The 24,230-nt window shown below is 39.6% G+C and overlaps 2 protein-coding genes across 4 annotated transcripts; one reads left to right on the top strand and one right to left on the bottom strand.

Annotated features, from left to right (window-relative positions):
* The first annotated feature begins 700 nt into the window (after positions 1-700).
* Positions 701-10,950, top strand: LOC131301788 (uncharacterized). 3 transcript variants are annotated; one of them, XR_009191432.1, is made up of 14 exons: positions 735-1,009; positions 1,225-1,271; positions 1,474-1,544; positions 1,659-1,772; positions 1,872-2,047; positions 2,146-2,234; positions 3,054-3,171; positions 3,380-3,453; positions 3,558-3,605; positions 5,241-5,409; positions 6,669-6,797; positions 8,127-8,234; positions 8,329-8,411; positions 10,138-10,307. XR_009191432.1 is itself a non-coding variant. In XM_058328221.1 (13 exons), exons 1-13 carry the CDS (start codon positions 926-928, stop codon positions 10,324-10,326), a joined length of 1,419 nt encoding a protein of 472 aa, XP_058184204.1. In that variant the 5' UTR covers positions 701-925; the 3' UTR covers positions 10,327-10,950. The 3 variants fall into 3 exon arrangements, 2 of the variants coding, with proteins under 2 accessions (XP_058184204.1, XP_058184206.1); XM_058328221.1 differs by lacking the exon at positions 8,329-8,411 and having other exon boundaries at positions 701-1,009; positions 10,135-10,950; XM_058328223.1 differs by lacking the exon at positions 8,329-8,411 and having other exon boundaries at positions 10,138-10,950.
* A 1,272-nt stretch (positions 10,951-12,222) lies between these two features.
* LOC131301787 (MLO-like protein 1) lies at positions 12,223-22,800 on the bottom strand. Its single transcript, XM_058328220.1, has 14 exons — positions 22,395-22,800; positions 21,947-22,004; positions 21,623-21,846; positions 15,882-15,998; positions 15,673-15,733; positions 15,406-15,506; positions 15,067-15,141; positions 14,887-14,975; positions 14,643-14,692; positions 14,112-14,152; positions 13,213-13,422; positions 13,045-13,112; positions 12,820-12,880; positions 12,223-12,730 (listed from the first exon to the last, which is right to left on the bottom strand). The coding sequence occupies exons 1-14, from the start codon at positions 22,515-22,517 to the stop codon at positions 12,491-12,493; spliced, it is 1,518 nt and encodes a 505-aa protein (XP_058184203.1). The 5' UTR covers positions 22,518-22,800; the 3' UTR covers positions 12,223-12,490.
* Between the last annotated feature and the right edge of the window lie 1,430 nt (positions 22,801-24,230).

Here is a 24,230-nt window from a genome sequence, read left to right as displayed (position 1 = left end):
GTGGCGAAATGGGTGCTATAAGGCGAAATCGTTAATATTAATAGCAGGTTATAACTATGAAGTCTGATTTTTTGAACCACTAAAAAACTGAAACACACTTTATCTAGTTTTTCATACAGAAATATTCTCTCCAAATTTTTTGACTATTTCGTTATCCGTATTTTTTTTTTTGTCTTTAGTGATATTTTTATCAAAATTTTAATTATTTTTTTTCCAAGTGTATATAACGTACTTCTATTCAAAAAGCATAAGAGTTTATTAAAAAGTGATTTTCACATTTCTCTTGTGATGTGCACTGACATTGTTGCCCTTTTAAGTATGAAAGAGTATACAAATAAAATGTTGATTTTGCAAATTCACATCACAAGAGGACAAATAAGGGAGTACGAAAATTTACCTTGTTTAAATGTTAAAAAAATTTGACCAAAGACGAAGAAATACGCAAACGGATGACTTTGTTTGGGAACTTAGGAAAAGTGATGTAAAGTGAGAAAAAAGAGAATGAGAGGAAAATTTGGAGAAAATGGAAAGAAAATTTCATTATTCTCAAAACTTGTGTTCAATTCTCTCCTCTTTCTCTCCAATCCAAACATTGGGGGGGGGGGGGGGGTGGGGGGGGGGGGGGTTTGGGATTTTTTAGTTTAACTTATCTTTTCTCTCATTTTCCCTAATTTAAACTTTTTTTTTATCTCGAGAATTTATCTCAGAAACAAACAAACGCGAAAAAACGAAGTCTGAAGACTCTTGAACCCTAGTCGGCTCGGAGAAAAGTCCCCCCCCCCCCCCCCCCCGGCTCTCTCTCTCTCTCTCTGCGAGCGTGCGAACAACCATCACCCACAACCGGCACCACCCAGGAGACGCGCTATAAATCCTCTGAGTTTTTTTGGCACAAGAAGAAGAAGAGAGGAAAACAACAAGCAGCATCATGAAGCTGGATGTGGACGTTCTGAGGTACCTCTCCAAAGAGGATTTCAGGGTTCTCACCGCCGTCGAGATGGGCATGCGAAATGTCTCTCTCTTTCTCTCTCTCTCTCTCTCTCTCTCAATTATTTACTACTACTCCTACTACTACTTGTTTTCAATTTCATTCACTTATTACGGAGTACATACTTCCCCCGTATTTGTAATTTCCAATTTTTATCAGTGTTCAAATTTTTGTTTTCCCACTTTCTAAGCATTGACTATTTCTGTTTTTAATACTTCGTCTCCATGTTTTGCCTTCAGCATGAAATCGTACCTTCGGAGCTCATCCACCGCATTGCCTCTCTCAAGTATGCCTCTCTCTCTCTCTCTCTCTCTCTCTCTCTCATATAGTCCACGTAAGTCCTTGAAAATTTACGATCTTAACTATACAAGTATAGATATTTATATGGTTCTGATAATGTTCAGATGTTATGTTACTAAATTTTGTTATATACCCATATGAAAACTGCCATCTTTCTTTATGAACTGTCTCCGTGTGTATTTGTAAAGGCATGGAGGTACTTACAAGGTGCTGAAGAACTTGCTCAAGCATAAACTGTTGCATCATGACTCTTCCAAATGTGAGTCATCGCGGGTTCACCTACTCTTCTTTAAACAACAATAACTAAAATTTAAAAAACTTGCATATCCTTGTGCGTTGTCAGTCATGCTTTAATCGGTTCTCTGTTGTCCAGACGATGGGTTCCGGCTCACCTACCTTGGTTATGATTTTCTTGCAATTAAGACAATGGTTAACCGTGGAGTTTTTTCTTCTGTCGGTCGTCAAATTGGCGTTGGGAAAGAGTCTGGTAGGAGAGAATTACTTTCACGTTCAGTTTATGGTTTATATTCTGTAATTTTGCATGTTGTTCATGTCACTTAGCAATTTCAACATTTGTGTGTTCCAGATATCTTTGAGGTTGCCAAGGATGATGGTACCGTGCTTGCAATGAAGCTGCATAGGTTGGGTAGAACTTCTTTCAGGGCTGTCAAATCTAAGCGTGATTACTTAAGGCACCGAAGTAGTTTTAACTGGCTATACTTGTCCCGCCTTGCTGCTCTCAAGGAGTTTGCTTTTATGAAGGTTCTTTTATTGCCATCTTGTGCCGTTTCGATTGCTTTGTGTTTGGTGATTGTACTATCAGGCAACACCTTTTTGAGACTTCTTCCATGCTTGAGCAGGCTTTGGAGGAACATGGCTTCCCTGTTCCAAATGCTGTGGACTGTAATCGGCATTGCGTGATTATGTCCCTTGTTGAAGGTTATCCACTGTAAGATATCTCTTGCTACTGCTACTGCTTTTGCACCGTATACTTCAATGCATCTTACTTATTGTGTTTCTGTAAATCGAGTATGGTAGGTATGAAAATTTATTTTGTACTCCCTCCGTCCCCATTCTTTTGTCCCTTGTCCTATCCCAACCGGATAAAAAACTAATTATAACTTTGAATTGGTAATACTATTTATATGCAATATGGATCTTGTTTGATATATCTCAGTGCGCTCTCTTTTGAACTATGTTTTCAAAATCACCTAAAAAATTATAGATTGCAAGATATAATCAATTGAAAAGTGGCACTCCCAAAAGGGACTAAAGAATAGGGACGGAGGGAGTATGTTGTTCTCATGTAAGGGCCAGTCCATGTTACATCTTTGCGGTTAGGATATAATTATATGATTCTATATTGCACTTCTTTTATTTTTTGAGCACAATAGACATTCAAAAGAATTTCCACAAGACTATTGAGTATTCAAGAGACGAGGAATATCTCTCTACATGAGACCAATTACGCATAAAAATATGCAAAGAAACTTTCTTGGGGGCAAGCGTTGATCTTGAAAAGTTACTGCAAACACTGACGGTAGAATTGTAGCATTTGTCACCAGTTATCTGAAATTTGAATATGGAGAGTAGACAGACCACAAAAGACACTTCGATGTTTACATCACATGAAGCTTGAGTGTCAACACTTTGATGTTTACATTTTCTTCCTTTTTTCTGGTCTCTTTATGCAGAATTAAACATCCATAATTTGCTTAGATGAGTTGCAATTGTCATTACATTATCAATCAAATGGCATTCAATGTAGTGTGCAGGTGAAGGAATTGCAAAATCCAGACACAGTTTTCGAAACCATCCTTGGTCTTGTTGTTCGGCTGGCAGAGCATGGCCTCATTCACTGCGACTTCAATGAATTCAACATTATGGTATGCCATGAGTTTCCATTTCAATACATCTTATGTGGCGATTTAGAGTAATATTTTTGTTATTCTTATAATCCACCCTTTTCTCATGAAGTTTGTCTTTCATACAGCTTTTTTTGCGCTCACAGCATTGTTGGATTCTCACTGAATATTTTACTATTTTCGGCGAGAACTCTCTTTCATTTATTTTTTATTTGCATTTTGTTGACAGATTGATGAGAATGAGAATGTCACTATGATTGATTTCCCGCAAATGGTATCAGTATCTCATCGTAATGCACAGATGTATGAAGTATTTTTGGTTGATGCTTCGTTAATGCTTCATCTTCCACAACGTATTCCATGTCTGATCCGCTTATACTTTATCATATCATATACTTGTCTTTTAGGTACTTTGACCGAGATGTTGAATGCATCTTCAAGTTTTTCACAAAGAGGTCAGTTGTTGGTTTCTCTTAGGTGCTTTTCTTTAGTCCTTGAGATCTTCAAAAGTAGTGTGAAAATGTTGTTTAGTTGAGCTTATGATACCCCAGATGATGAAATTTTGAAGGCTGTGCAACTTAGGTTGTGTTTTGGATGTCTAAGAGGTCAAATTTTTTCCCCTCCTTTTGCTGGCTTTTGCTAAAAAGGTAGCCCTAGATAGCTAAGTAGTTTGAGCTAAAATGTCAAGCTTTTTGGCTCTTTTGGTTTTTGAGAAAGAAGTGGGGCTATTAGAGATAAATTGTTTGGATCGAAAAAGTCAAGTTCTTTCTTTGTTGGGTTAAGTAGGGAAGGCAAACATGTGGTCTTTTTTTTTCACACTCAAGTAAAAATGATTAATTTAGACATTCCAAACATCGCTTTAGTTAGTAACTCTTTTATTGAATTATGTTTTAATAGTTGTGGGTGCGCCTTTAAATATTTATTCCTAGTGTTTTTGAAGTCTAACTGATATTTACGAACTTGAATTGTACTATAAAATTATCTTCTGTTTGCGTGTAATCCTTGTTGAATGTTTGGTTAGTTGAAGTTGCCTTTGATGTGTCGCTTTTGCAACTCACGGTTGCTTCTTCAAGTTTAAATCTTCGCTAGGTTTTAGAACATTTGTTGAATTGATCATCCACTTCCAAGGTATAATCTGTTAATAGAACTCTGTTGATTTGATAGAGGTAAACTGTTGTGTACGTACTTATTTGGATTTTGACCAGCAAAGTAACTTGATTCCAGGTTCGAAAACCTAGAGATTTTGATTCGCAAAGTCAAATAGATCTATTACAGTCTATATGAAGTAGCCAATATCTTAAATTGACCAAAGAAAGATCCTTGAACAAGGTCTTGGCAGTTCATAAATGTGCAAAAAACGCATACCTTTTATAACATATGATAAACGTGCACAAGGCTGATCTACTTGCAAGTTAACTAGAAAAGAACAAAAGTGCTCTTCTAAAGCTAAATCCGCTTGTGGAAATTCTGTAGTCTCCCCTTTTTAAGGCAAAACAATCCCATGATTTCCATTTCTCCCTATTAAAAAAGCTAGGAGGATCTATGGAATACATTTAAACAAGACATACCAAGTGTTCGTGAAGGTTGTAGATGTCCTGGGAGCAAGACTTTCTGGCAGAGGGCTTTCGTATGACTTTGTTGGTTGGTGAAGAAAGACGTAAAGATTTTGTGGCATCACAAGAGCTTTATCAAGTAAATTTGGGTGTTTTGGCATGTCCAAATTTCCTTCTACTAGATCAACCAGTGAAAAGGCAAGCTTATGCCAGAGAAATCCTTCAATTACGGTGTAGAATTTGATTAAGATTACTGCTTTTAGATTGCTGCCTACTATAAGGTTATTACCGAAACTGATCTTCATGCATAAGCAAGCCAACAATGGTCGTATACACACGTACATATGTTTGTCAGTTTCCTTTCTTCAGCTAGCATAGTCTTTCTAATCATGTGTATGACAGTAGTGGAAACTAGACCACGAATCACATTGTTCCATGGATTGTGCAGATCTGTATGTAATGTGCTTTCTCATTGTACTTAATGCTGTATTTTTTCTTTTCTATAATTTTTCCTCCTTTTCCCCCTGTACCTTCCAGGTTCAATGTATCTTTTGAAGAAACACCCGAAGAATCTGATGGCTCAGATGTGGATTCAGATGAAACTGGGCGGCCTCGCTTTTCATCAATAAAGAAAGTCACTGGTTCCCTGGACAAGGAACTTGCTGCCAGTGGGTTTACCAGAAAGGATCAGGATGACATTGAAAAGGTTTGATGCCAATTATAGCTGTTCTCTCTCTCTCAGCTGTTCTCTCTCTCTCTCTCTCTCTCTCTCTCTCTCTCTCTCTCAGCTGTTCTCATCGTACAACTCGTATGAGAGTGCATAGCAGTATTGATCTAGTCTTAGCATTTTGCTTAGTTTCTTAGCTTGTGTTGAACAGAGCATGGTTTCAATTTCATGTGATTTCTCTGGGTCTAGTTATCCTGAGACATTGACCTTAAAGCATTTGTTGTAAGTTTAAATAATTTCTGGAAGTGGAAATGAGGGGCCTGGGGAGCGAAGGGAGTGCTCGCAGGAGAGTCGAACGTTGAGAGGGCCTATGTAGCATCTATATTTAGTTCTTGTTTTTGTATATATAAATATTTCGTAGGAAGTAAGTACTAATATGTGTGAACTAAGGGATTCATACGGTTTAGATGTTCCATCCTGGTTGTGAGCAAGGTCCCGACTCCCGGCAAGGTTCTTCCTTTCAAGCGTAGAATCAAGGTTGTAGAGGGGATTTGTCACTCCACATAGGAGGTAACTGCAACTATTGAGTCTGCCTCTCCTGTTAGTTGGTCTCATCACTTGTGACAATGTCTTTACCAGAGGAAAGACGCCATGGCTTCCTTTTGGAAGTTTAACCAATTCCTTGATAACCTGCACTCATAGTAGGGGGCTTCTGAATCTTGATTTGAATTCTTTTACTTCTTTAAACTCATTTGTGTCAGGAATTATCCACCTATTTCCTATGGTGTGTACGATTTGCTGAAATATTCTTAGTGACTGTCTTTTGCTTGTTCCATGTTGGCCGTGTTAGTCTAACTACACATTTGAAGCATTATATTGGCTTGATTTGGAGTAGATTATTTCTCCTCTCTCCCCTAGAGAAAACTATAGCTGTGTAATTGTTTAGCCCTGTCATAAATCATGCTACATGGACTCAGGTATGGTGTTGCATGACGTTATAGGTTTGGATTCCTCTAATTCTCATGCCCGAGGACACCAAAACAAGGCTAAATTTCCTTTTTTCATAATTTTTTTTAATCTTCTTTTTCATAAATGGTTATTTAGGATAAACCTATTTTGCAAATTAGAATAGGGCAGTACTCACAAATACCTAAACATACTTTGGGTTCATGTCGAACTTGACGTGTTGGATAATGCTGACCAATTGTCATGTGTCTGACCTTGGGTACCACATGAACTTTTATGAGCCTGTGCAACATGGGATTTGATAAAAGGTTCTTTTTCGCTGACTTGTGCAGTTCATTGAAGGAGATGTTGAGAAGGATTTAGATTCTGATGGTGAAGGAACTGGAGATGAAGGACATATTCTTGAGGCCTCACCTGATGCCAATATCAAGCATTTTGATTCTCTGTGCTTAGTGGAGCAGGTAGGTTTCAACAAGTATTTTACTGACTTAAAATTGTCATTTTACCACTGTGAGTCATCAATTTGATATTGTGATTAAAGGGTATAACAGTTGGATTTAAGTCGCTTGAACTGCAATTTTGAGATTGAAATCCCGTAGCCTAAGTTCTACCTTTTAGTATTGGAATCTGGACCTGTCTTCTTACAAGTACACGAGTCCTGCTAGAAGATAGAACAGAAGTGCATGGCTTACATACGAAAAATGAAAGCAGACAGTTTTCCATCACTGATAGCCGCGAGGTTTTTTTGCTGCTACTGCTGCTTGCAGGCAGGAGAGTGGTAGTTCTAGGAATCTTACTACAATTTTTTTCTGCTTTTGGTGAACAAGTATGATTATGACTCTTTTTTACTATTAATTGATATGGCAAGCTGTTTTCTTCTTCTCTGATACCAGTCTTCATCTCTGTTACATTGCACAAATAATAATTCTATAGTATCGTGCTCTATTCTAGCCACAAGCATGTAAATACCTCCACAACTCTGAAGGTGCTTCTGTCTGGTTCCCCCTTACATGCAGCTCTTTGTTCACTTACTATAATGTAACTGAGATCCTTTCTAAAACTGAACTGGAATTGCTTGAATTTGACAACATTTGAGATGCCAAGCATTGGGTAGATGTTGGTTTAATGTCTCAGCTTCTGTCTTCAGTTCGATTTGTGCCCAATTTGATGCTGCATGTAGGGCTGCAAACGAGCCGAGCTGAGCCGAGTTTAAGAGTGTTCGAGCTCGGCTCGCCAAAAATTTAGTTGGCTCGAGCTCGGCTCGAGCTCGTGACGAGCTGCAGAACTCGAGCTCGAGCTCGGCTCGAGAAGTATTTACAGAGCTCGAGCTCGGCTCGTTCGGCTCGTTTATGAAACAAATATATATAATATATATATAAATATATATATAAATAAATATAAATATGTAAATATATATATATATATATATATTTAAATATAAATATATATAATATAATTGAGCTCGCGAGCCAATTCGAGCCGAGTTTCGACTAGCTCGAGCTTGGCTCGTTTACGAAACGAGCCCAGGACTCGAGCTCGAGCTCGTTCGTTTGTGTCTCGAACCGAGCCGAGTCGAGCCGTTGTCGAGCCGAGCTCCGAGCCGCTCGAGCGGCTCGGATCGTTTGCAGCCCTAGCTGCATGTATTAGTTTTGGTTCTAATCTTACATGAACTAATCTGCCGACTTACATAGAATTGTCTAGATTAGTTTTGGTCCTGACATACATAGAGATAGTTATGTATCTCTGTTTTAGCTTTGATCATGATATCTCTCGTCTCTTTTGGAATTCAGCATGAGCCAATTGCGACCTGTGATGATGGAGATGAGGAAGAGAAGCAGCATCAGTTTGCTGAAGCAGGGCAGAGCAATGGAATGGAGAATTCTGAGGCGAGTGATAAGGTAAACTTGTCATGAATAATATTTCCAGTAAACACTCCAGTCTCTTCTGTGTTTTTCCTTCTGACTTATTACACCTGTTTGTGCCGGATCCAAGATACTGTATCCCTGATTTCAGCTGAATCCATAGAAGAAAGTTCCCTTACTGCAGCATGGAGGAAAATATGCTAAGTAGCATGGGTATGGACACGTTGAACGCATTCTTTCAAAAAAAAAGTGGACGCACCACAATATTTTACTTTTTACGATAAGGCGCATGCGTGAATTTGTTGTTTATGGATAATAGGGAAATTCTACATAACACTAGGTAAATTATAATGATGTGTACCTTGCAGCTTACAAGACAGTGATGGATGAAAACGTAAGCTTAAGCTTCCAAATAGTGTATTTCATGTTTACCCAAGTAACGGAAATGTGAATTCCAAAGGGTTTCCAGAAATGGAAGAAAGACAAGTGTCTGCATGGCGTCCTAGAGTTTCTGGTGAGTGTTGGTGTCAGACATGACATGCAAGTTGCAACCCTCTTAGAAATGTCGGTGCTTCTTTGGCAATGGGTGAAAGGCAAGCATGAAGCAAGGAAAGATGTGTATGCCACTAATTAAGCACCAATTGCTGTGGGATCTGGTTTCTATTGGCTATTGAGCTTTGAACCATCTATTTAATGCAATCCCTTCTAGATAAGGATTAAGCTGGTTGTCTAATGGGGAAGATCTAAATGTCATCTTGTCCTATAGTTCTTTGCAGAAGTTCACTAACGATACTCTTACTAATGTTTGTGGTGTGGTGGTTTTGGATGGCTGAATGGATGGATCCGACCGTTCCTTGCCTCTCCCCGAGCTTAAGGAACAACCGTTAGTGCCACCCTGCTGTAGCCAGCCAGAGGGCACTTCGATGCCTAAGTTAGTAGTTGGAGGAGAAGAGGAAAGAGTACAATAAATCTAGATCTGAGGTTGGTAGTTGCTCCCCAAGTCTCCCGTGCCCGGCACGAGTGCCTAACGTCACTTGTAACCATTTTGGTTAGTGACGTCATTGATGATGCTCGGTGGACACGTGGTCGGCCCATAGGCGTTCGGCCTCAACGAGTCCCCTGTAGGGCTTGGGCTGCCCGTATTGACAGGCCCTCGTAAAAACGGGTTCGGCCCACTACAATGTGGTCCTGGGTATCCATTGGATTTTCTGAATTTTCAGCCATCTATGATATCCCATCTCTACAATAATATCAGGTGCTGCGCAAAAATAATAATCAGTCAGTAAGTCAGAAAAATAATTATTAAGCACATATGGCTGGGGAAGATCTGTCATTCATAAGCGTAAATTTCAATTTGTCCTGTCTTTTGGCCCATGACGTTTATAAATCACCTCATTACACACTATGACGCCACTTTCTTACTCCAACCTTACCTAGTTTAGTACTTTGATATTATCTCATCCCAATCACATACGTCCCAAGAATAACCCATCTTCAACCTCCCAAGCCGTAATCCTACATCCGACCCACTAACCCCTCCACCCAAAACCTGTCAGTCAGGCCGCAGCCTGCCCCATCCCTGTCCCACGGCAGATCCTCGAACCAGCCCCCGAGTCCCTAGTTCAAACAAGGCTGAAATTCCCAGATCCCCACTCATAAGCCCAAGTTATCGTACTCCATTCAATCATGCGTAGCCGGTCTTCATTCCATTGTTTAAGAATGAAGATATGGTTTGGCAAAGAAGACATGAATAATTCCAATTCATGATGTTCTGCAATTGTTTAGCAGGCAAAGTTCATAGTCCGGCAATATGTTTGGTACTCTAGACAGCAAGGTGCAAAGTGGAAGTTGCCCTGTTAGTAATTCATAGTTTATTTTCGATATCTGGTTATATTTGTGTCTGAAACTAATTGGTCCTTTTTGGCTTCTTTTCCAGGAGCAAGAAGACAAACTTGAAGACGAAGATAATCCTGACTTAACAAAGCGCCTTAACAAGCAGAGACGGCGAGCCATAGCTGCAGCCCATGGTGGTGGCCGGAAGACTTCTGCTTCCAGAAATTCGTACAAAGACAAGGGTGGCAAGTCCTCTTGTAATTCCAAGATCCAAAAGCAGTTGGGCAGCTGGTGAGGTATGCTAAGATCCCACACAAAAGTTAGCGAGAATGTTTTATAGCCTGGTGTGATCCTGCAGAAATGATTATCTTTAGTAAATTGACGAGAAAAATAGCTATGCAAGATTGAGTTATCTCAATTCCCTATGTTGTTTTCATCTGAGGCCAAAGTAGGACAAGTTGCTGGAAAACTACCATGATTTTGTGTTGTAGGACGTTGAGCAACATTTCACATCACAATCTGCATCAAAAGATGCTTGGGACAAAGTGGTGAGTCGGTCGGGCTGCAAAATAGGTCATATTTATGCTTTCCTCTCTCTCTCTCTCTCTCTCTCTGGGCTGCAAAATAGGTCATATTTATGTTTTCCTCTCTCTCTCTCTCTCTCTCTCTCTCTCTCTCTCTCTCTATATATATATATATATATATATATATTTATTAAAGTTGTCTTTTTCTCTCTTGTTCTCAAAATTGAGAGGCTGTATTTTGTTAATAGTCCTCCTGAAACAGTATGTCACGAAATCTTTTTATGGCCGTGCCCGTTCTGAACAGGATTTCATTGGTTTTGAGCAGCTATGTTTCTTTTGATTGATTGTCATAATTATTGGGGGAGGAATAAAAGTTTTTTTGTTTACTTGGTGTAGACTGTAGACTCTGAAATATACTTGTTTTCATGTTTGGCCTGTTTGATATGACCGACTGTATTGTAGATGCCTTTTCTTGGATATTACCTACAAAGAAGTGGAACAATGCAAACTACCCTAAAGCAACGTACTTTCTGGTGCTATTTATTTGGCGAAATTCAGAATTCTCAGGGTATGATTTCTATTGGTGCTATGAAAGTGCTTTCTGAGCATCAATACAGGATTGATTTGATAGTGTTCGTAGTTTTAACTGAAAATACTTAATTTCTACATTATGAGGTCAAACTTTGGAACTGTAACTGTGAAATTAGGAATGAGATACAAACAAACCACTTGGATTCAAAATAAGCCCAATTATCAACCAGATCTGGTTTCAGATGGAGCTGGACTGAATATGCAAGGTCAGAAGACAGAGCTGAATGGTGATACAAAGATTTGGGATCAAGTGATCCTGGAGAGAATCAACTCTTCTGCTAAAGCACATTTTAAGTACATGCTCGCAATCCACACGGACTCACTTACTTTCATGTGAGAGCCCTACACACTCGTGAATGTGAGTATGTGTATAAGAGTGGCTCTACAATTTTTCGGATTTGAATTGCAAAGTTGGGAATGACAATGAAGCTTAATGGTGTCAGGGGTGGGGAGTAGGCCCTTGGTTCAATCCCCATTCACATACTAGAGACCTTAATATTTTTAGGGATGGCAATGGGGCGGATCGGGTTGGATTTTGCGTCCCCCAAACCCGCCCCGTTCTATATCGGACTGGAATCGGAGTGGGGGAAATCGGGGAGGTGTCGCGGTCGGGGAAAAATCGGGTCTCCATTCACCATAATAATTTGACTAGTTTTGTTCTTTTTAGAGTGTTTTGAAAAAAAAAACAAGATATTGATGATTTATGAGAGTTGAAAAAAATAGAAATAAAAAAAACAAAGACATAAATTAGTGTTTTATTAATTGGTATATTGCTCTTATTATATCAAAACAATAAAATTTATTTAGACATATACATACAAAAATATAAATATCTATAATCGGGTTCGGATCGGGTTAAAACCGGGCGGGGGAAGCAAATATCATACCCGCCCCATTTGCCTATCGGATCGGAGAATATCCGCTCGGATCGGGGTGGATCAGTCGGAGGCGGGGGCGGATCGGAGGTAATTGCCATCCCTAAATATTTTGAGTGTTGGTTTTACGATATATTTTTTGGTTTGACTTTGAAGCAACTTGTTTTCCCCTGACTTGCACAAATTGTTACTCCATCTCTCTGAATCACTAGGGGAGTTAAATATGGGATTTTTTAAAAATACAAGAGAGTGTGCAGGAAAATCACTGACGAGAGAAAGACAACCACTGGGGTCAACGCAGAACAATTTACAGGAAACCAAAGTAGCCTTGCTCAGCTGCCAACCATTTTCCGTGCAGCGTATGTAAAATTATTAGGACAAAATTATACGCAAGTTAAAGTGCAAAAAACATTTCAAGGAGATGATAGGTGATGGGAGGTTGCTCATTTCTGTCCAAATGAGATGCTCCCTACCTAGCAGGCTTAATTTCTCCTGCTGCTATAGTATTGCCCTCTTCCACTTCTGATTCTTTCTCCTCAACAACTCGAACCATCTGAATTGCTGCGGGAGAAGGCACTTTGGGACCCACTTGTCTAGACCCATTAGTTGCTTTCCTTAAACCCTTATTCCTGTGTGCCCTCTGTGCCCAATCATCAATGCCCTCTAGAACTGGTTCTACAAATATAGCCTTCTTGAATGAAGTTCCCATCTTTGTAGAGAGAGAGAGAGGATAGATTGTCAGACTGGAACTTCTAGAAGCTATACAAATATCAGAATTAGGGTTGAAACAAAACTTACCTGTGTGACTAATGCATAGAGTGGTAGGGTACTATAACTGCAGAGGAACTGGACGAATATCCTACACAAGGAAAACGAACAAGGCAAGCGGAACACTTAATGTTCTTTGTTGTTCATCAGTGAAATTAAGGAGGGGAAAAAAACAACAAAATACCTCCAACAACAATCTGCAGACGTGATGAAAATAAAATGGAAGAAAAGAAGAGAAGAGATGAGCAGTTTTACCCAATGACAAGTCTTGGGATGATAAAACCAACATTCCCCATTATGCAGGAGTCGAAAGTATATTGGTACTGTCATCCATTGAATGCAATCAGTCTAAAGTCAGATTATTAGTACCTTAATTTTTCAAAAACTCAATCAAATGCCAAGAGACGAGACATTTTCCCATACCAAAATCCATAAGAAAACAGCAAACTCAAATGAATTCTGGAATAGGATGATATGAATCAATAAAAGGACCAGGCGAGGTCTATGGAACCAGAAGTGTTCATCCGAAGGTTTCACCACCAAGTCCCCTTCTAAGGCTACATGTTTCTCAGCAACCTCATGTGCCAGTTGACTTATAACGTGTTCCAGTTTAGTCCCAACAGAAAGTAAAAGCTGCAAAGATTGAACAAGTACGTTTCATGAGAGATTATTTTCCTTAACAAGTGCGCTATTGCATTCACGATAGTATCAACTTGCTATAACCATCAGGTGCTTGAATGAAATTGAGTATCGGGAATTTAGTGAGGGTAAGTGTTAAAGTAACAGTGGGGACAAGTTTGAAACTTCAATCGTGATTTAGTTCATCATAAAAAGAGGGGACTCGACTCTTACAAGAAACATGTTCTATATCTTCTCATCCCCCCAAAATGACCAAAAAGCACTGTTTAGTGTTTATAAAATCGTAGACCATAATTCATTGAAGTTTAGGATCAAACTAACTTAAATAGTAACGGTAAGCCTGCCTGCCTACTACCTCTAGATCCTAGACTGTAATGAGAATCCTTTTGGGTACTAGTATCTTTTTCAGAGTAGTTAGGATCAAGGCATTGTAGTGCCTTTATTGTTTAGCTCATTCTTTTGAAAAATTAGGCGGTGATGCATTCTACATTTTTTGTGGATGGAACAGGCTACTAAACCAAGGCAGGTACATAACGAAGACAAAATTTAACAAAAAATTGTACGATGAATTTGCATCTTCTTTGGTCAATAAGATGTGCTGACTGCATGGTGTAATGAACTAAAGTCCTTAAACCACTTGTGCATATAGCTATTACGGAATTAATTGAATTGGTACTACTTACGATCAAGGGAATGAAAGCTATCCAGAAATAAGCATGCCAACCTGAGCAAAAGAATGGGAACTCTTTAGAAGAAATATCCTGTTTGTGCAAATTTCAGAATCGAATTCAAAAACAGGCTGCAACTTTTATTGAAATAACTCACAAGTACATTGATGCCTCGAGTCATGTAACTGATATGGTGTTAAATAAATTTTATACAAAAGAATCATGGTTCATATTTTTCGACCAGGGACTATATATATGGAATAGACTAGTGGGCAGTATAATGTACTCCAATAGTCCCGTGTCAAAGTCATAATTGAAAAAAATTAAGCTCTTGGAGCACTATATATCTACGAGTTTCAGCTAGGAAAATATGTTACATGAGGTGGCTCTTTTGCCCAGCGGTGACAAAGTAGACATGAACTCTTTCCTGCAAAAGAATCTATGGGAACTTACTTGAGCAGCATTGCGGTTTAAAGGAGTCAGAACAAGTAGACATGAAAGAAGAACAGCTGACTAGTTGTGTACAAAACTAGAAGAATAGCTTACCATTAACGTTCAGCGACAAGAAAACAACCACAAACAACCAGAGATACCAACTGCAACAATGATTTTAAAATCAGTTGAATCCATGAATTAAGGTGAACCTAATAGGCAGTTTAGAAAGCTTTGTCAGGGAAAGAATTAGGCAACATAGGGGATACGAGAAATACAAGCTATAACCAGTTCAGAAAAAGAAAAAGAAATACAAGCTATAGTACTATAATGTCAAGCCATCCACGTTTTAACTTACTTTATACCGACGACTTTCTTGAAATCGGCTTCAAGGGCACGTATCATGTACTTGTGGAAATTAAACTTTGGGTTCCCTCTGCAATGTGTCTGCAACATAATAACAGAATAAGCAAGAAAAACACCAAAAGTACAAACTTAATGAATGAAACTTATAAAAGGTCCAAAGATTGCGTATTACCATAATGAAGCCTAGTCGAAGAGTGGTATAGTCTGATTTGGTCACAGATCCATAAAATTGCTTGAAAAATGATTGCTGAAAATTCAAAAAGAACAAGAAACCAAAATGCACTCAACACAACAGTGGTTCAACAAAGGACAAAGCACCAAAAGCATAAACCAATTACTGTTAAGGTCAAAGGACCCTAAGACATTTCCATTGGCTCCATGTGACACGAAGAAAACACACGGTGAGCTGTGGTTTATTTTTCTTCTGTCAGTTAGCATTCTAGCTGTGAAATAAACGAAAGAGGGGATTAGGGAGGCTTCAATAGAAGAGAGTGCTTGTTGACCGACTTACCAACCACCCTAGCAAAGCTGAATTTTTACCAAGCCCTGAGAAACGGCCCCTGATAAAAGAATGGTCCTTGACCTGTGTAAACTTCAACTTGTTTTTCAGAGCTGCACACACAAAATCACAACACAATTCCCATGGTAATACAGAAATGGTCCAAATGGAAGGCGGAAGCAACCGGCTGTCGAGTCATTTCACTGACTAAGCAACAGTATACAATATGTGATGGGCCTGGAATGCACTCAGATTAATTGGACAAAAAGTATACGTTACCTTCTTCTGGATTATATTCCTCTTTCAATATAGAATCTTCCCAATGCTTCCATTGACGTATCTATAAAGTAAAAAATGGCAAAAAATGAAAAACAAAGCAAAAATGCAAATAGACCAGTAAAAAAATAATGAAACAAGTTTTCTTTTTTGGCCAAACGGAAAGGATGAAACAAGTTTACGTGAGCAATTAAGCAAGAATGTAAATATACCTTTACTCCTCCAAAGAGTATTGTTAGAGCACAAAAAGCGACATGCACAACAGCTAGCACAAAGATAAAGATGTGAAGATGGTGCAGTGCTGTGGTAGATAACAATGGGACCTTCCCCTGATCAAACATTGCCAAACAAATAGGAGTAAATAGAAAAAAGATAAAGAGAGAGCAAAGCAAAGCAAGATGTGGCGAGAACAGATATGTTGTTCCATATATTCGAAGAGTGGTAGACGTTTGCCATGTAAATTATTGTAATTAATAGTATTCCTTAATGCTGAATGTATGCTTTCGGAATGTGATTTTTGCATTAAGCTTTAGACGATTGATTGGAACATGGGATTAAGCTAATGGCATTAGAGGATTTGATAGAACAAATTAGACGGATTGAGTGAGAATATTTAATTTAAATTAACTGGCGGGATGGGCCGGGATGACTTCACTTGCCTAAATTAATTTGGTCATGTCGAAGTTGTTAGGAATGCCTTGTATTCCTAAGTCCCACATTGGTTAATTATGTTGTTCCTGTTTTTGTAGCCTATTATAAATAGGGCTTTTGGGGAACTTCTAAAGTATCTTTTGGGCTTTCATATTGTGGCCTTTCTAGAGTTATGGATTATAGCTGGCTCTTTGTATCTCTTCTTCACGTTGGTTAGTGAATCCTCTCTCTCCTCGCCCGTGGACGTACCCATTTTGGGGAACCACGTATATCTTGTGTCTTTGTAATTTCTTGTTTAGTTTTCAATTTCTCGTTCTTAACTTGCATTCATAGCGTTCGTTACAACAAACTGGTATCAGAGCCTTAAGTTGCAAAAACTAGGGTTTCATTTCCGATTGTGGCTATGGCGGCTAAATTCGAGATTGCGAAGTTTGATGGGCAGAGCAGCAGTTTCAGTCTTTGGAGAGTAAAGATGAAGGCGCTGTTAACCCAACAAGGATTGCACAAGGTTTTGTTAGGCAAGACTAGTTCTGGAATCAAAGAGGAAGATTGGGATGATACGGATGCCAAAGCTCTGAGTTCTATTCAGTTGAGTCTGGCAGATGACGTTCTTCGCGAGGTGGAAGAAGAAACTTCAGCAGCAGGAATTTGGCTGAAGTTGGAAGGTATATATATGACGAAGTCGCTCACCAACAGGTTATATCTCAAACAACGTCTTTATACGTTTCGTATGCGAGAAGGTATACCTGTTAAAGATCATTTAGACGAGTTCAACCGTATTATTATGGACCTGAAAAATATTGATAGTAAAATTGAGGATGAGGACCAAGCCCTAATTTTGCTATGTTCTTTACTACTTTCGTATGAGCACTTTGTTACAACTCTATTGTATGGCAAAGACACGATATCCATGGAGGATGTTAAGGCCAGCCTATATTCGAAAGAATTGAGGAAAAAAGTGTCAGGTGAGGGTGATGCACATGCGGAGGGTTTGTTTGTTAGGGGAAGAACAACAGAAAGGGTGGAGTCGAGTAATAGGGGAAGATCCAGATCATCAGGTAAGAAGAAGGGAAAGTGCAATTATTGCAAGAAACCCGGGCACTGGAAAAGTGACTGTTTAAAACTCAAGGAGAAGGAAAAAGAAGACCAGAAAGGGGGTAAAGTAATTGTTGGAATTGCTGAAAGTTCAGATGAGTCAGATAATGTGTTATCAGTTACAGAGGGCGATTCTCGCTCTAATACCGAGTGGGTTCTAGATTCTGGATGTTCATACCATATGTGTCCGCATAGAGAGTGGTTTTCTACTTATGAGGCGGTCAATGGTGGTACAGTTTTGATGGGCAACAACATGGCCTGTAAGACTGTTGGTTCAGGAACGATTCAACTTAGGATGCATGACGGTATTGTTAGGACTTTATCTGAGGTTCGACATGTTCCAGATTTGAAGAAAAATCTTATATCCCTGGGTGCTCTTGATTCTCATGGTTGCAAATTCCTCGGTGAAGGTGGAGTTTTGAAAGTCTCAAGGGGTGCATTAGTACTGATGAAGGATCAGAAGCGTGGTAACCTCTATACACTCCAGGGCAATACAGTTATAGGTGCTGCAACAACGGTTGCTTCATCCAAGGTTTCAGATTCAGACTTGACTCGTTTGTGGCATATGAGCCTTGGGCATATGAGCGAGAGGGGGATGACAGTTTTGAGCAAACAGGGTTTGCTATGTGGCCAGAAAATTGAGAAGCTGGATTTCTGTGAGCATTGTGTTTACAGCAAGCAGTGCAGGGTAAAATTCAGTACAGTTGTTCATCGCACCAAAGGCACGGTGGATTATTTTCACTCGGATCTTTGGGGTCCCGCAGAGGTAACTTCTAAAGGTGGTTTTCGATATTTTATGAGTATTATCGATGATTTCTCTCGTAAAGTTTGGGTGTATATGTTGAAACATAAGAGTGACGCCTTTAATACATTCAAACAGTTTAAAACTTTGATTGAGAATCAGACTGGTAAGAAAATAAAATGTATGAGAACTGATAATGGTATGGAGTTTTGTCTTGGCGAGTTTGATAGGTTCTGCAGTGATGAGGGCATTGTGAGGCATCACACAGTGAGAAAAACCCCTCAGCAGAATGGTGTGGCTGAACGAATGAACATGACTCTTTTGGAGAAGGCACGTTGTATGTTATCCAATTCCGGATTGGGCAAAGAATTTTGGGCTGAAGCCGTTTCCACAACATGCTATTTGGTGAACAGGTCTCCGTCGACTGCTATTGAGTGTAAGACTCCGTTTGAGGTATGGTCAGGTCATCCAGCTGATTATTCCGTGTTGCGTGTTTTTGGGTGTCCAGCTTACGCTCATGTGAATGAGGGTAAATTGGAGCCACAGGCCAAGAAGTGTATTTTCTTGGGTTATGCAGCAGGTGTCAAAGGGTACAGGTTATGGTGCTCTGATGATTTGAAGTTTTTGATTAGTAGGGATGTGACTTTTGATGAAAATTATCTAATTAAGGGGTCTAAGCAGGTTGATGATACAGTTCAGGAACAGAGTGTTCCAAAGCAGGTGGAGTTTTTGAGTGAATCTTCTGACTCAGGGAAGAAGCACATTGAGAAGCCAATTGAAGAGGAGTTCAAGATTTCAAACACAGAGGTTGATGCGTTAGTTGAGCAACCACGCACTATTGCTAAAGATAGGCCAAGGAGGGAGATTCGGCCTCCTGAAAGGTATTCGGCTTATTCTGAGATGGTGGCCTATGCTTTATCAGTTGCTGAGACAGTTGAGTATGAGGAGCCTTCAAGCTATACGGAAGCTGTTTTGAGTGCTGAGTCTGCACAGTGGTTTGTTGCTATGAATGAGGAGATTGAGTCTCTTCAGAAGAATCAGACATGGGAGTTAGTAGAACCGCTGAAAGGGAAGAGGATTGTTGGGTGCAAGTGGGTCTTCAAGTGCAAACCAGGTATTCCAGAGGTAGAAGATGCTCGGTTCAAAGCTCGGCTAGTGGCGAAAGGATATAGCCAGAAGGAGGGTGTTGACTACAATGAGGTATTTTCACCAGTTGTAAAACATAGTTCCATTCGCACTTTACTTGCTATTGTTGCATGTTATGATCTTGAGTTAGAGCAACTTGATGTCAAAACTGCGTTTTTGCACGGCGAGCTTGAGGAACAGATTTATATGCGTCAGCCTGAGGGATTTGTTGTTTCTGGTAAGGAGGATCACGTTTGTTTACTTCGTAAGTCTTTGTATGGCCTCAAACAATCCCCTAGGCAGTGGTATAAGCGGTTTGATACATTTATGATAAGCCAGTCATATTCAAGAAGTGAGTATGACAGTTGTGTGTATTTTCAAAAACTTCCAGATGGTTCATTTGTTTATCTACTGTTGTATGTTGATGATATGCTTATTGCTGCCAAGAGTGTGTCAGAAATCAACAGGTTGAAACAACAGTTAGGTGGTGAATTTGAGATGAAAGATTTGGGTGCGGCAAAACGTATTTTTGGTATGGAGATTTGCAGAGATCGAGTAGCGGGCAAACTATTTTTGAATCAGAAGTCTTATGTTCTTAAAGTGCTTGAGCGCTTTGCCATGCAGAACTCGAAGCCAGTCAGTACCCCTTTGGCAGCACACTTTCGACTTTCAGCTGAGTTGTCACCACAGTCGGAGGATGAGGAGAAGTATATGTCTCAGGTACCATATTCGTGCGCAGTTGCGAGCCTTATGTACGCTATGGTATGTACTCGTCCTGATATTTCACATGCAGTTAGTGTCGTTAGTCGTTATATGGGGCGTCCAGGAAAGGCACATTGGGAGGCTGTGAAATGGATACTACGGTATTTGTGCGGAACTGCAGGTGTTGGTCTATTGTTTGGGGTTGCCAATTCTGGTGATCAAGCTATTGGTTATGTCGATTCAGATTTTGCCGGTGACCATGATAAGAGGAGGTCTCTGACAGGTTATGTTTTTACTCTGTCCGGAAGTGCCATTAGTTGGAAAGCTACTTTACAGGCTACAGTCGCGCTGTCTACAACAGAAGCGGAGTATATGGCCATTGCTGAAGCTGTGAAGGAGGCATTGTGGATGAGAGGTTTGCTTTATGAGCTTGGTCTTGCACAGGGTGTGAATTCAGTATTTTGTGATTCGCAGAGTGCTATACATTTGACTAAAAATCTAATGTATCATGAGAGGACCAAGCATATTGATGTCAGGTATCATTTCGTTCAGGATATCATCTCACAGAAGCAAGTTGAGGTGAAGAAAGTGGGCACGGCAGATAACCCAGCAGATATGTTGACTAAACCGGTTCCGGTTGCCAAGTTCAAGCATTGCTTGGCTTGCTTGGTATTTGCAGTTGATCGCCCCTCGGGGGCATTTGGCGAGTGAGAGGTTAGAAGGGGATAGCTATATTTGGTGATTTGGTTCAGTGGAATTCAAGTCAAGGTGGAGAATTGTTAGGAATGCCTTGTATTCCTAAGTCCCACATTGGTTAATTATGTTGTTCCTGTTTTTATAGCCTATTATAAATAGGGCTTTTAGGGAACTTCTAAAGTATCTTTTGAGCTTTCATATTGTGGCCTTTCTAGAGTTACGGATTATAGCCGGCTCTTTGTATCTCTTCTTCACGTTGGTTAGTGAATCCTCTCTCTCCTCGCTCTCTCTCCTCGCCCGTGGACGTATCCATCTTGGGGAACCACGTATATCTTGTGTCTTTGTGATTTCTTGTTTAATTTTCAATTTCTCGTTCTTAACTTGCATTCATAGCGTTCGTTACAACAAACTGCTGTTGGTGTTAACTAATTGTTAGAGCAAGACATTATTGGCAAAATAGTACTCCTACATACAAAAGGAAAACAAAGCAAAACAAAACAAAATGGCTGACAGTAAAAGTCTAATACTCCACTATTTTCTTGATAAAAGTCTAGTTAAAGACCAGCGAAGCAGCACTTGTGGTGTACGTCGGATAATTCTTCGAGTACTCAACATCGTAGTTGACTAGTACTTTACTGAGCCGTCCGTCACTCTAATATTCCCTTCTTTCTTTCTTTCTTTCTTTATTACTCCATTAGTGGCAGGCAATTAGTCCTGTTTAAAGTGAAAAGAAGTCCCAGGCATGCCGCGTATTATTACGGTGATCATGATGACTTTTCAAAAGGGTAAAGCTCTCGGAGGAAAACAGCTAGCTAGCGTTCCTTATTACTATAAAATTAATGTACTGTATGATCTAGTAACAGCAATTACTACTAATTATTAACATCCCGATCTATCAGTAAATGAATCAAACCAAAAAAGAGTAGGAAATTAATTACTTACGTTCTGGGTGCAGAAATCAGCACCACCAGAAGCCTCGGCGAGGAGGTGGCGGTGAGCGGCGGTGATCTGGAAATGGGCAGCAGTACTGGATTCTGATGATTGCGCCTCCTCCTTTTTCTTGCAAGGGAGCCACTCATCTGCCAAATGCTTTGCCATGCATATTTCGTTAATCCTATCTTGGAATACTGTCAGCAGCAGCGATATGAACCCCAACAACATCAACTCTGCACGCCACGCCGCCATATATATAAATAAAACAGATATTACACATTTACACACACATACACAGAAAGAGAGCGCCTTGGATAATAGAAATATTTTTACCTTCTTTGATTTTGAGCAAGGCTTCATAAAGAGGATTCTGCTTTTTCTTCTTGAAGTACTGCGCTTCCGCAACAATTGATTGTTCCAGAATAAGTATATACTAGTATAAATCATCTCTCTCTCTCTCTCTCTCTCTCTCTCTCTCTATATATATATATATATATATATATATATATAAAAGTACATAGATGATATATATAGATCATCCATGATGTAAATAAGGAATCGAGATTTATGATCAGAAACAGATGACAACTACTGTATGTATATACGTACTCCTATACAAGTAGTACTAAAAAGTAGAGCTAGATTAAACTAACAGAGGATGCAGGAGATGAGAGAGAGAGAGGGAAATTGTATTGCCGTATTGGGGGAGCTCGCTATATGTATATATATAGCTTGCCTCGTGGTGATTCAGTAAGTTAATTAATTAAAGTAATAGTAATACCTTGCCAAGATAGTGGAGGATCCTTTCAACAGCCAGAGAGATGGAGACGATGACTGTGCACACAAGTGCCACCACCCATGTTGGTGTGTATTCTAGTGTTGTTGCTTCCCCTCCGCCTGCCATCTCTGGTCTCTCTCTCTCTCTCTCTCTCTCTCTCTCTCCAGCTTATTATACTGGAGTACTAGCTAGGATGTTTATGTTCCCTTTCTTGTCTTAAAGTCTTAACCGCGTACGTACATACGCAGTGTGTACAAGGCCAAGGGGTATATATGTCGATACGTATATATATATGTACATGTAGTTGGAATACCAAGTAAGTAGTACGTACGTAAAAGTGGAATAGGTAGATATACACTCCTTAGTCCTTCCTTCTAGAAATAGGTGTTGATGTTGGGAATTTATTTTTCATTTATTTTTGTGTCAAGGAGCGATTGGGCTATGGATGGAGAAAAAGAGGACAGGGCCGGGTATCTATCAGCCTCAGGATATTCCCTTTCTGTGGTCGTAGTTTGGTTTGAAGAATGGAAAAAATGGACACACATACACCCACATGTATTTTGTCAATGAAAATACCATTCCTAATACATGTATTTTGTCAATGAAAATACCATTCCTAATAATAAATAAAAAAACTTTCCCAAAGGGGGTGGGTAGAATTTTATCCCATACTGTATTTCTGTAGCCTTCTGCGGTTTGGGACAATTCAACTCCGGACTGTACGTTTTGTAAGATTCTTTAGGTAATATTAAATTGTACAAAAAAATCAAGTTGATCAAACATTGAATGTCACAAAATCATATTATATATTTATATATTTACAATGGTGGTGGTTAAGGGGAAACATATTTAAACACATAAAAAATAAGAGTCACGTACTAACAATCGGAGCTGTTCAATTTGTTTAACCATGTTTTTAAGAGTTCCCGTGAAAAATCAATTTATTTGGGTGTCGATAAGAGCTTTATTGATTTATTTAGTACCCTAGTTTTTATCCTATCAAATTTGGGGACAAATCAATCAAGCATTGCCGATATCTGAATGAGCTAATTTTTCTTAATTAGGAACTCTTAAAAACGTATTTTAAACAATTGAAGGGCTCCAATCATTTGTGTAGAACTCCAAAATGAGTTTCACACAAATTATGTATAAAAATATGCATGCATCCCCAAAACTGCCCCCATAGATGTTATGAGGTGTGTGTATAGAGAGAGAGAAGGTGGGTGTTTTTCTACGACCTTGCCTGATTGGCTTCTTTGCTACATGAACAAATGCTAGTAAAAAGGTAGGTGTAGCTTCTTAACGCTATACAAGCCTGTAGTGCATTATCCCCTAAAGCGGGCATTCTCTAAATTGGAGGGGAGAGAGAAAATTCATTTGCTTTTTTTTTTTTTTTTTTGAACACATTCAATTCATTTCATAACAAAACCCGAAGGTAATACAGATTTCATCAAAAGATACAAGAATGAGCCAAAACTACCTAGATTTCGACACAGGCACCCCCTGCAGAAGCAAGACCGGCGAAATCGCCAGATGAGAACCAATCTAGATCTAAATAGTAGAGAATCCCAAACGGAACGGACCCCAGCTCAAACCCGAGAAGCGCATATGAAATCTGGATGGTTTCACGGCCTTGATACCAGCACCCGCAGGCGGACCAGCGCACGGTGTACCCACGGCTACTGAATACCACAACCAAAAAACCCAATTCAAACCAACACCACTCCAGGAACACTGTCACCGGGACAAGTCCGGCCACGGCGGCCACAGATGGCATCCAAGCACCAGCCCAACTAAACTAAAAAAAACAAGAAAAACAAAACAACAGGAGCGGACCAT

Source organism: Rhododendron vialii, chromosome 9a, assembly GCF_030253575.1.
Source record: "Rhododendron vialii isolate Sample 1 chromosome 9a, ASM3025357v1".
Lineage (NCBI taxonomy): Eukaryota > Viridiplantae > Streptophyta > Magnoliopsida > Ericales > Ericaceae > Rhododendron > Rhododendron vialii.
The sequence above is the reverse complement of the archived record's forward strand: the minus strand, read 5'-3'. Positions and strand labels throughout refer to the sequence as shown.